This window comes from Cannabis sativa, chromosome 8 (assembly GCF_029168945.1).
Source record: "Cannabis sativa cultivar Pink pepper isolate KNU-18-1 chromosome 8, ASM2916894v1, whole genome shotgun sequence".
NCBI classification, from domain to species: Eukaryota; Viridiplantae; Streptophyta; class Magnoliopsida; order Rosales; family Cannabaceae; genus Cannabis; species Cannabis sativa.
In genome coordinates, this window is record NC_083608.1 from 45,567,146 (window position 1) to 45,580,504 (window position 13,359).

General features: G+C 29.1%; 2 protein-coding genes across 2 annotated transcripts; one reads left to right on the forward strand and one right to left on the reverse strand.

Moving 5' to 3' along the window:
• Positions 1 to 2,630: 2,630 nt before the first annotated feature.
• LOC133029977 (GEM-like protein 5) lies at positions 2,631 to 5,577 on the forward strand. Its single transcript, XM_061102067.1, has 3 exons — positions 2,631 to 3,432; positions 4,373 to 4,647; positions 5,220 to 5,577. The coding sequence occupies exons 1-3, from the start codon at positions 2,886 to 2,888 to the stop codon at positions 5,436 to 5,438; spliced, it is 1,041 nt and encodes a 346-aa protein (XP_060958050.1). The 5' UTR covers positions 2,631 to 2,885; the 3' UTR covers positions 5,439 to 5,577.
• Positions 5,578 to 6,056: 479 nt separating this feature from the next.
• On the reverse strand, positions 6,057 to 8,561 carry LOC133029978 (uncharacterized). Its single transcript, XM_061102068.1, has 5 exons — positions 8,229 to 8,561; positions 7,028 to 7,126; positions 6,823 to 6,931; positions 6,663 to 6,738; positions 6,057 to 6,413 (listed from the first exon to the last, which is right to left on the reverse strand). The coding sequence occupies exons 1-5, from the start codon at positions 8,408 to 8,410 to the stop codon at positions 6,286 to 6,288; spliced, it is 594 nt and encodes a 197-aa protein (XP_060958051.1). The 5' UTR covers positions 8,411 to 8,561; the 3' UTR covers positions 6,057 to 6,285.
• Between the last annotated feature and the right edge of the window lie 4,798 nt (positions 8,562 to 13,359).

A 13,359-nucleotide genomic window follows, 5' to 3' on the forward strand; every position in this document is an offset into this window, starting at 1 on the left:
ATTTTTTGAGGAGTAAGAATTCTCTTCACATGACTTATTAAACCAAACAATAGAATGATCTGTGTAGAAATGAACTTTCGATTCTAATTCTATTGAACCAAAAAGTTTAGTGTCATTCTACAAAAAATAATAATAATAATAATAATAATAATTACACCACATACTGAAATTTTATAATTTGTATACTGTGGGGTAAATTTTTTTCCAAAAATACTGTGTTTTTTTTTTTTCAAAAATACTGTGTAAATTTTATACTGTATACTGTGTTAAGTATAACTATTGTTCTACGGTTGTTCTGTTTTGTGTTCCAATATTGTTTTATAAAAATACAATATTTTTTTTAAAAAAATCGTATGATAGTATTTTTGTAAAAGTTACCATAAATTTCAGTATTTTTGTAAATTTTCTTTAAGAAAAAAATGCTTTGATGTACTCTTATTTGTTTTGGCAACTAGAATAATTTTTTAGTTTAATTTTTTTATAGTCATGTACGTTATAGTTATTTAAGATATTTTATAAAATTTTAAGAAATTCAAAAAAAAAAAAAATACAATATAAAAACAAATGCTCAAATAGTCTATTTTAAACGTGTATAAAATAAAAAAGTCACGCGTGCAACTGTCTATATAAATCCAGTTTTCGGCGTGTTAAATTTTTTTTATTTTCTCAAAAATTTACCAGATGTTTTAAATAACTCAACAAACACGACTATGAAAAAAAATTTGAATGATCTTTTTGTTTGCGAATACTGAAATAGATAAAGGTACATCAATGCATCTTTTATAGGGATGCATTGTAGAATTTTTTCAAAAATTTATATCGAAATTTAGTTTTTCTTTTTTATAAATTTTCAAAATACTCTTTTTGTATCTTTTATTTATAATTTTACTGTCTAAAATTTTTATTTATAAAAAATTCTTTTAAAATTTTAAAATTATAAAAATATACTTTGCTCAGCAAAAAGTAAGAAAGCAACTAAAAAGTAATAAGAAATTAACCTCACGACAACTATAAATAAACTATAAAATAACAAAAAATAATCAAGTATATTGTTTTTATTGAAAAAATATTTTTGTAAATAAAAAAGTTAAAGTGTAAAAATATATATTTTTTTTGTATTGATGTATTTTTGTATTTTTTTTAAAATTTTTTTATCTATTATGTAATTTTTTTTATATAATTATTACTATTTTAAAAAAAAGTTTGATGAGAAAAAATTGAATTAGTTTAGGTCCACAAAGTATTTTGTCACTAGCGAAATATGGAGAAAAAGAAAAAAAAAAAAGAAGAAAACCAAACATTGAAAGTAAGGAAAATAATATTTAGAAGAGGCAAACCATAGTAAAGCACGAACAACAACAACAACAATAGATTTTTAAAGTAAATTGAGTAATTTGCTGTATAATTACTTAAGTTTAATTTTTTACCGTAATAATATTTAAGTTATAATTCTGGAACTATGTTAAATCCACGTGTTATTTTCTTATTAGTATATTTGAACTAATTTTTTTTAATGACTTGGACCGATTAGGGATTGCCACGTGACAATTTACTTAACCAGGTACTTATAAAAGTTCTAAAATTATAACTTATGTATTATTACTGCAAAAAATTAAATTTATATATTTATTTACAATTAAAAGTTAAACTTAAGTATTGATGCTGCAAATTAATCAAGTAAATTTCATAAGAGAAAGGGACACCTTCTATTTCTAGAGAATTATACAATAACTTTTCCTTGACATTCAAGATTGGCCATGATATATAACAAAGAAATATGAGAGGCCACGTGTCCTGTTACTATAATTTAATATCAATTTCTACACATTTTAAATTTAATAAATATAATGTAAAACTGATTTAACAAATTTGATATTAATTTGTTTACACAAAGAAGAAATTGGTATTAATTTGTTTAAACCGATTAATCATATTAATAAATACTTTTCTAATCAAAGGAGCACAAAATTTAGAAAAATATTAATTTGTTTACAAACATAAAGTCTTTCAACTTTAGGAATTTATCCTTTTATATATAGAAATTAGAAAAACACCACAATTTGTATTAGTTCACATTTCAAGGTCGGCTTTAAGTTTAACATGTTAAAGTAAACTATAAATTTAAATGTTTCATGTTTGATTCAACGAAGTTTAATAGGGTTATTTATGTATATGTTAAGATAATATGAATATAACAAGCAAATTAATAATCAAAATATATATAAATGAGAGAATGACATAAGGGAATGTAGCCCTCTTAAAACAGGTGTATTATATTTTAATATGTTAGAGTACCAAATGTTGTTATAGTACAATTTCTAACATGAGTCATAGATTGACCAAATTTCGTTTGTGTCACGTTTAGTGTTCTTTATACATATTATACACATACACTTATATATACGTGTACTATATACAACTAACTATATATTATATTGTATGGGGAAGTAGCTCTTTTATGACCTAAAAGGATTCATTTTTTTGGTATTAACACACATCTTTAGTTGATATCTCTAGAAATCAACAGAAAAGAGTTATTAATTATAACTAATAAGTATAACACGGTTAAGTTAAAGCAAACTATTCAATTATATGCGCGTATTTGCGTTCACAAGTCAAATCTTTACTCGTTTTCATCAAAAAATATTGATTATTTCTTTATTTCTTCATAGAAAAATATCACACCCTCTTAATCTTTTTCTAGAAATAAGGAAAAAAAAAACCAAACTTTCAATTCGTTCCCATCTTAAATTGAAAAACTCAATTTAGTCTTCTTTATATAAAAGACCCCTCCACCAATAATTCCAAGCTCATCACAAAAAATCTCAAATTTTCTCTTTCAAAAAAAAAAAAATTATTTCTTCTTTCTTTCTCAACTCACAAAGATGAACAACAACAACAACAAAACCCAAGTTTCATATCCCACAGCAGAAGAAATCAACCCATTTCACCAAACCAACCCTTTTGTATCATCACCACCACCACCACCACTAACAACTAATCACCAATACGACACCGTTCCAGCTGAAACGACAAACGGATCCCCAAAACGACAAGAGAAACGAGTTCATTTTCAAGGTGAAGAACAACAAAAAGGTTCTTCTTCTTCTTCTTCCTCTGTTCCACCCCAACAACAACAACAACCACAAGAATTTGTTTCAGATGGGAGTAGCAGTAGTAGTGGAGAGAAATGGGGTACGCACGTGATGGGTCACCCTGCAGTTCCCACGTGTCATCCTTCCAACAAGAAAGCAGCGTTGTGGGGTGGTGCCCCTACTGATGACGAGGCTCGTCGGGTTCACTACCCTTATCTTCAGTACACCCCCATTGAAAAGGCTCCCAATAGTACTACTCCGATGGACTCTATGATCCATGCCTTCAATTCTTGGAGCAACAAGGCTGAGTCTTTGGCCAATAACATCTGGCATAACCGTAATTAACTAACTCCCTCTCAATCTCAAATCTCTATATATTTTGTTTTTTTTATTATTAGTATATAGATTGATTGATGGGGATCTTTATTTTTCTTTTGAGTTCGAGTAAATTTGATGTGTTATTAGATATGTTATTGAATAGTGTTGTTGGTATGAAGATTTGCCAAAAATTTAAGAGTGTTTTGACTTAGAATGAAAAGGAATTGGAAGAAATAGGTAATAGTTTGAGATTCTCTATTTAACAAAATACTAAATATTAGTAGTTTTTTTATATTATTAATTAGGCTAACTAGAATTTTTACAGTGAACTTTGATATTTATCAAATTACGTCTCTGAATTTTTTTTAGCTTCTTAAATTATTGAGAATATTAGATTTAAAGACAATTTCATTTAATTTTACTAATTCTGTGATTATCTATATACAAAATCATGCTATCTAGATTTTAATATCTACCAAATCATGCCCTCAAGTCTCCTAAAGTAGTTCAAAAGAGTAAAAATCTGAATTAGCCTATTTATTAAATTAAAATATGGGAGATTCAATATTTAATTGAACCAATAGTAATATAAAGAGGTGTTTTATCCTGAATCCTCTGAATCACATGTGAGGAAAGGATGGGGTTTGGATTTGAAGGTGAGTTGGACCCTATAGTATAGTAGAGAAAGGAATGGTTCTCTCACTATAGGAAAAAAGAGATCCCTTCTTGCTTATTGGTGTTGGACAACTTAATGTAGAGCAACGCTATACATCCCTTTCCGGTGGAAACAACCATCGCGGTCTAATTAGTTACAGTCCTCTGGATCAATCCCTAGGCGATGAATGTTTCCACCGGGATGAAAAGCTTTTAGCATTTCTCAAATATTACTATGCAATTATAATGCATATTAGACATTTGATTGAGTAATTAATGAATAATAGGACTTTCTTTTATGACAGTTAAAACGGGGCCATCAGTGTCAGGAGCAGCTTGGGGGAAGATGAACTTGACAGCAAAGGCATTAACAGGAGGAGGATATGAAAGTCTTTACAAGCAAAGCTTTTCTACTTTTCCTAATGAGAAGCTAAAGAAAACATGGGCTTGTTACCTCTCTACATCAACTGGTCCTGTTGCTGGAACTCTTTACTTGTCAAATGTTCATGTAGCTTTCTGTAGTGATCGACCTTTGTCTTTCACTGCTCCCTCTGGCCAACAAACTTGGAGCTATTACAAGGTATTATTCATTAATAATAACTCTCAAACTTTTCACTTATTTACATTCTCATATTGTCATACATATTAAGATATGTTGTGTTTTATTGCATAATATTTTGTTCAAACTTTTTTTAGTCCTATCCTTAAAAATTTTCCTTTCTGTAAGTTATCTTTCTTAACTCTAACAATTGTGATCAAATTTCTAATTTAATCATAATTTTTTAAAAGTTAGAATTAAAATCGGATTTCGGGTAACATTGTATTCTATTATGTAAATATATAGTATGAATTATCATTTAACAAACCGATTAGTAATTTGTGAAGAACATAAGATTTAAACTAGTATGTACACAATATAATTTTATGTATAAACAAAAGTGGTAAGTTTTGTACTTGGATATTATTTGATAATTGTTCATCCTGAGAAGTTTTGACTGAATATTATCAAATTTGGTATTTTTAGAAGCTATTTTTATAAATTATTATCAAATTTGCTAAAAGTGAAAATTGACTTGAAAAAGATAAGCCATTTTACTAAGGTGTATACTTAATGGTTTTCATGTTTGTGTTTTGATTGTTGAAAAAAAACAGGTTATGGTACCTTTGGGAAACATTGGGACAATCAATCCGGTTGTGATGAGGGAAAATCCATCAGAGAAGTACATGCAGGTTGTCACAATCGACGGTCATGATTTCTGGTTTATGGGATTTGTAAATTATGAGAAAGCATCAAAGCATTTGACTGAAAGTATATCCACTTTTGTGGCTTCTGGATATACTGTTCCACCAGTCATTGCTAATCAAAAATAGTCTTTCTTACTAGTTACTATAATAATTTCTATTAATTTATGAGAGTGAGAGCATATATTGTTTTGTTTTTTATCATATTCGTCAGATTGTAATATTCTTTCATTTTGATGTGAATGATCACTTTTTCTTTTTGCTTAAATATGATGTGAATGATCACTTTTTTTTTGCTTAAAGATGATGTGAATGATCAAATAGCACATAACACTGACCCTTTATTAGGTGCTGTCAAACAAAGTGAACTAAACCAATTTATAGAATAGTTGAAGATGTCATCACATAATCTTTTGAGGAAAAAAATAACCAATTTATCTAAAAATGTTGCTTTCTTCAATTTTTATTTGTATGATTTTGTGGATTTTACGTATGGCTATTAAAAGAAGATTCACATTCTTAATATTATTTTTCCTTTTTCAATAACATGAAAGAGCCTAACATGAGAATTAGATTAGTTCATATACAAAATAATAATCCAACTGTCTGCATCACTTGGCTTTTTTATTATTAATTTTTCTTTCTATTAGCTCAAAAAATCCCAAAATAAAAACTCTGTTTTTTGTTCTATCTTCTAGAACAAGATGGTAATGGTTGTAACACCAAGCCCACTTACAAGTCCATCAATAAAAAAATGAAATAAAAACTTCCTTATAATATCATTAGAGGCAAAACATATAATAATGTCTCTACCAAAATTGATAGCAAGTCAATGATTCCGGATGTCTCTAGCATTAACAACTATTCTCAATAAGTCTATATCATCAACTAACAAAAGGTGTAAATTAAAATGGCATAGAAAGCCATATCATTGCATCAAGTGACGCCCAATTGGGAAGCCATTAGATTTTTGTGTTTAGTAAATTAACGCTTCTTCTTGCTTCCCTTTCCGGCACCTGATTTCGAAGGACTGGCCACCAGGTAGATAAACATAACCACAATAGAGATCACTGAAATTAGGGATCCATACTTCATCAACAGCCTCTGCAAAATTAGACAAAGCTCGGAATTAGTACATTGCTTTGACCCTTTTGAGATTATATCTTAGTGAAATCACCAATTGATCAAAGTGTCACTTGATTCAAAAAGAATAGGACATACCTTAACCTGAAGAGATTTGAGCCAGAATGAAGATAATCACATGAAATGAAAACAATAACAGAGGCATCAGTTAGAACTGTGAGAGAAGGGTTCAAATTGAGATTGTAAAATATAGACCATTTGTGTAGAAACTAACCCATTCAAACTTCTTCTCAGGAGGTCTGTCTGCAAGAACGTCCAAAGGCAAAATTGGAGTTGAAAATGCCTCCTGCAGTCGAGTAAGAGTTAGTAAATAAAGTTTTACACAGAAACAGAAAACTAACGAGGAAGATTCTTCAAAAATATATCCCACCTGTAGAGCAGCCTTTGTAGGAACTCGGTATGTGATGAGAGCGGGTGCGCCGTTGAAGATACCTTTAGTTTTGGCCTCCAATTCAAAAGTGTGGGACAGAATACCACCACTGTATAACCGAACTCAAAAATAAACAAAAATAAGACTATGCTAATTTGATGTTGGAAATGTAAACTGAAAAAACTGTCACTAATAGGGTACTCACGCATCAAGCTTTTCCCATGACTTGGAGACGTTACCGCTGACAATGTCAAATAAATCCTTTGGCCAGCTATCATCTGTCAAACTCACATCGTATGCGGTCCTGAAAAGGAAAAGAATAGCAAAAAAAGTATAACATGTTAAAGGAAAATTCATTAGATTTAGAACTAGAACATGTGAATTTACATTCAACAAGAAGAGTTGTGAAACATAAAAACAATCGAAATGAAGAATAAGCACAGAATAATGCTAGCATATATTATGTTGACCCAGTGGCCCCCTCGCTCAAAAATTCTTATGCATAACTCAACCGCAAATTACATAGCCCATCCATCATATCTCAGTGTTGAAACATTTGATAGGGTCAGAGACATGAAAACAGATAAAACCAGCTCCAAAAATTCTTAAAAAGATTAGAACAAACTATGTGATCTTATCAACTAAAGCAAGTATTTTACCCCCTCTTTTTTCAATTTGTAATAATCACACAAAGTTTTTGTTGCATCTCTTATCCCCTTTCTCTATAACCATTACACATTAGTACATTACAATATTGTTGAATCATATTTTATCAAATCAGCAAATCGGCAAATTTTAGTATTTTTGTGAGAACCCTTTCAAAGCAATATTGCTCTCTATTGCTTTCTGCAAACATTCCAAAATTCGTTTACACTTTCAAATACTTAATCCCTTCAACCCACAAATAATCATTCATTTACACAAGTATGCATTGCGAATTAAACATCCATAAAGCCATCTAGCTTAAAAGCACCAAAGCTCAAAATAAATAAAAATATTCCTCTGTATCATCATCAATGGTGCAATATTAAGTGTAAACTCAATTTCCAAATAAACCCAATTCATCGTTATTGCAAAAACTCGTAATCAGATTCTGAGTTGCAATTACATTAGTTGACCTTGGTGGGTGAAACACAAGAGAATCTGAGATTCATCTTCGATACTTTCGATTTGAATTATCTCTTAATTAAACAAAAAAACCGAGCAAAACATGAATCTTAATAGGTAAAAATTAAACCCTAATTCAAAACCAAAAAAAACACATAATAAAAACAAGATCGATTCATCAATCGATTGAGCATGCATGCATGCAGAAGAATGCCAAATTCAAATGGATCTAAGAGAAAAGAAAGTCAAAGGTACATGGATCTGAGCAAAAGAATTGAAATTTAGAAAAAATAACATACAGAGATCCTTGGTTGTAGATGTCGATGGAGACGGAGACTCGCTCGGCCCCCGACTTGAGTCTGTTAAGAGTAGCCTTCTTATGGGCAACGATGAAGGGTGAATCGGAGGAACCCAGCGTCAAGGAGACCATGAAAAGGCCTAGCAAAGTCCAGATCAGAGGCTGAGAGTTGAGAGTAGCCATTTTTGGTGTCGTTTGGAGCTTGGGGAGTGTCGTTCTCTCAGTTCAGGTCGCCTTGTTTGGGTTTGCCTTTCCTTTATTTATAGCTCGAATCTCGATCCTTCACTCCACTTTTCACACCAAAACCAAATATTTCTATTTATTTTCACTATTTCTTTTCTGAATTAATTTTTTTTTTTTAAATATTGAAAATAGTTATAAAATTATTTGTTTATAATATTGGAAAAATCTATTGTACAAATCTATCATCCAAATATGACAAAAAAATAAATTAAAATGTGACAAAGGGAATAGTTTTACTAAAATTATGATGGAATTGAAAAATGTTAAAATAAGTGTTATTTTTTTTTTGTTAAAAATATCAAAAAAGGTAAATTTCAAAGTGGAAGATGCTACTTTGATTTTTAATTTAAATTAAAACTATTTAAATTTATTTTGAAAATTATATACTGATAACTTTCTTTTTATGAAATTTATCAAGATTAATTAAACATTTTATAAACTAGATTATTGTATTTAAAATAATATAATTATTACATACAATTATTTGAGATTTTAAAAATTAAATAATAATAAATTACAATTAAATTAATATATTTTAGGGGCTTTTTCATTTTTACACTTCAAAACAGATTTTTTTTTTTATATTTTTGCAAAAATCGACACAGAAACTTTCATAAAAACTAACGAAGCAACTAAATCGCAACCAAAATCCACATAGAAGTTACCAGAGAAATCGCCGAAGCAACCCAAATCATAATTTTTTTTAAAAAAAAATGTTAAAAAATAGTATATATGATAATTTTCCTATATTTTATTAATAAGAATATTTGAGTTAAATATTCATTTATATATATATATATATATATATATATTTGGAACAATGACCAATTTTATTGAAAAATAATCAAAATTAAGTATGTAGTAAAGAAATGGTGGAAAATTATCCTTCACAAAAACAAAATACTACAATTGAAAGTTTTCTTAAAAAAAATGATGATAATGGTGGAAAGCACGTGGGCCCAGAACATTAGCCCATATCATTTCTTGGCCGGGCTTCATTCAATCTTCTGCATAGCCCGTTAGTGAAGGCCCCATGCATGGGCCCATAACCTTATTATGCATGCAAATTGTAATGAGAGTAATTAACGATAAGAGAAAAAGGCCTAACATGAGAGAGAAGAGGGAGTGAGAGGGAAATTTGAGTTTCTATGCATTTTTTATACCTAAATTAATTATCTAAACTAATACTTATAACTCTTTAAAAAATAGGACTACTTTTACCTAAACCCCAAAATACCCCCCTCATTATTCTCAACCATTTCTCTCTCTTCCTCCTTTCTCTCTCAAATCAAACCCACCAAAACACACTGCCGATCCACCTCCCTTCCACCCAAAACCAACCATCGCAGAACGGCGAATGCCACCTCCGACCGAGACGCCGACGGAGAGCCAACCGAACCCACACCTCCACCACCTTCGACCCTCTCTGAAATCTGAAGAAAAAAAAAAAAAAAATTGCGAAACTTTTTTTTTTTTTCCTGCGATTTGAGAGAGGGAAGAAGACAAAGGTCCGATGGTCGGACCTTGGGGGTCCGATGGTCGGACCCATCGGACCCCCAAGGTCCGACCATCGGACCTTTGATTTTTTTTTTTTTTTTTTTTTTTTTTTTCGCGATTTTGGAGAGAGAGGAAGAAAGGGTCCGATGGTCGGGTCCGATGGGTCCGATGGGTCCGATGGTCGGGTCCGATGGGTCCGATGGCTCGGCTTTAATTTTTTTTTTTTTTTTTTTTTTTTTCCCCGCGATTTGAGAGAGAGGAAGAGAGAGGTCCGATGGTCGGACCTTGGGGTCCGATGGGTCCGATTGGTCGGACCCCATCGGACCCCATGGTCCGACCATCGGACCTGGGGTGTGGGATTATTGGGACCGGCTAGATAGAGAGAGAAAGAGAGATAGTTTTAGTTTGGGGGTATTTTTGGGGTTTTGAAAAAAAAGGTATAGTTTTTTTAGGGTTTTAATTATTGGTTTATAAATCAAATTTTTTGATTTTCTAAGCATAGAAAATCAAATTTCCCGAGTGAGATTAGCCAAGGAGACTGCCTGAACATTATTCATCCAATCAATACCTTCCACGTGTCAAAAGCCATAAAACAATATAATGCAGGCAAGTCATCCTTGGCTATCAAACTAAACCACACTCTTTATCTTCATGTATGGCCCTCCCTCTTCATTTCAAGCTTTGACTTTCAGTCTTTGACTATATATAACATATGCATTTTTTATATATATTAGTTTATTATTAATGGTCAAGAACAGAAGGTCTAGCATGAGAAAAAAGAGCCTGTCAAATTAGCCAAGGTGACTGCCTCAAACCCATTAAGGGTTTTCTTAATTAATTATAGAAAAAATATACAAAAATATATACATTAATTTATATATGAAAAATAATGAAAAACCTCTTAAAAGGAGGCAGGCAAGTCATCCTTGGCTACCAAACGAGACTCTTTATCTTCATGTTAGACCTCTCTTCCTATATACATATATTTAAGTATTTAGATATATATATTATGTCTTGAAAATGGTCTCTATTTATAGCCATGTGTATATATTTTGAGTTAAAGATATATATGGAAGAAGAATAATATAGAGAGAGAAATTAAGATAAAGAATCATCTTGGTCTGACTAGAAGATTACCTATCATGAACCAGCCAACCTATTTTTTTATTAATTAATAAAATAATATATATATATATTTATCTTTTTAACTATTTTTGTCATACTTTTTTCTTGGATTTAATTTATGGTTTGGCTTCCCATAATGGAATATATTCTTTCATTTGTTGAAGGGACCATATAACATTATAATGTAGTATAAAGCTATTTATATATAAAAAAAAAAAAAAGCTGAAAATAATGGACTATTAATATATATAATTGTATTATTAAATAATTGGTTAAAATGATACCCCAAATGACTAAACTTTTATATGTTAATTATAATTACATTATTTAATTTACACTATGATGATATCATCAATCATTGATCTTATAGTATCTTCGGTCTTGTATTAATTTAAAACTATAGCTAGATCTTGTTAGCATATTGTTATATTTTGAAAGGTTAGTATTATAATTGTTCAAGAAAAAAATAATGTTGTAATTGAGACACTTGTGATATAGTGATGAGATGAAGTCATACATATATATATATATATATATATAAATTAATAAGAGCACTCACATTAAATATTGTATCAAAGTAGAGATTTTTTAAAGTATTTAAAGAATTAAGGTGGTGTTTGGTTGGGAGAAATGAAAATATAAAAATGGGAATGAGAATTAGAATAGAAATGGAATAAAATTTAAAATGAATAAAAAAAAATTTAAATTTTTTCAAATCTTACATTGAAATTGTTTTTTCTTCCATTTCAAAATAAAATAGTCATAATACCAAAATGATGGAAAGGCAATTTCATCAAAATGGTATTCTAATGGTTTTAAATGCAACCAAACAAAGAAATAGAATAAAAACTGTTTCTTTTCATTTCCATTTCATTTCATTAATTACCTCCAACCAATTGCCACCTAAAAACACACTTGCGTATATCAAATTCTCTAAATTCTTTCTCTATTTTAAAGTTTCTTTAAAATTCATTATATATACTCTATATTTATAAAATACTATTCATTACTATAAACAAATTTTATTAATTAATTGAGGTTGTAATTCACTTTTTATATGGGAAAATGTGTAAATATTAATATTATATCTTTAAAATGAATAAAATATATTAAAATTTGTAAAAAAATAAAATTTTTGCAATATATTTTAAATAAGTCAATATATGGTGTAATGTAAAATATATATAACACCAAAATAGTATTTATTCAAGTATATATGAATAATAATTAAGGGAGTTATTATGTATATTATTTTTTTAATTTTTTTTAAATATATAATTTAAGTTGCTTTAGAGGTTAACTTGATATTTTTTATGTGGGTTGCTGTATAGATTTTAGTTACAATTTAAATTATTTTATTAATTGTTATGTAAATTTTTACATGAATTTCAAAACCCCTAATAATTATATATATTATTCGGAACATGATTCGAAAAGGTGACCCATAAGTTAAGAAAAAAAAAAAAGAATAGTGGCCCATAAATATAAATCTATAAATAGATGCCATGATCTCATTCTCTTCCACCTTATAGACACAAAAAGAAGTCAATGCATATATATTTCCACTCAACTTTCAAGCTATCATGACTCAACCACAACTTACTAAACTTTTTTCTTTTTATTGACTTTGTGCCATGAACCAATCCCACACACAAAAACGTCACTTGTCAAGAATCATATAAATATATTTATATAGCATTATTAGGAGGTGACTTTTTTTTAGTACAAGAGCCAATAAGATTAGTTAGAGATTTTATTAAAATGTAAAAAAATTAAGATGTATTACAATTTTATTACTGTATAATATAAGGAGTAACAAAGAAATTAAATAAATATTACAATACATAATATACAATATATAATATACAATATATACGCCATATATATTATATATAAAAAAAGTAGAAGAATATATATATATAGGAATACACTCACTTACAATATTGAGTGTAGAATAGTGGGAATCATCATGGTTTGAAAGCTTATTTCTCACTATCTAAGGGAACTCTCTAGGAAATAGCTTTAGTAATTAATTATCAAGCCTTAGGGTTTTCAACAATGTATTTTATTGATAGAAAACTTCTCTTTCAAATGAGCACTAAATACCTCTTTTTATAATATTTAAGTGATCACACTTAGAATTCAAAATACACAACATTTTATTTCTCTCATATAAATGAGTTTTAATATAAAATGTGTAATAACTATATTTCAAACCATTTGAATCCTATCATCAAATTATATAACAACCTTTTTATTACACTAAT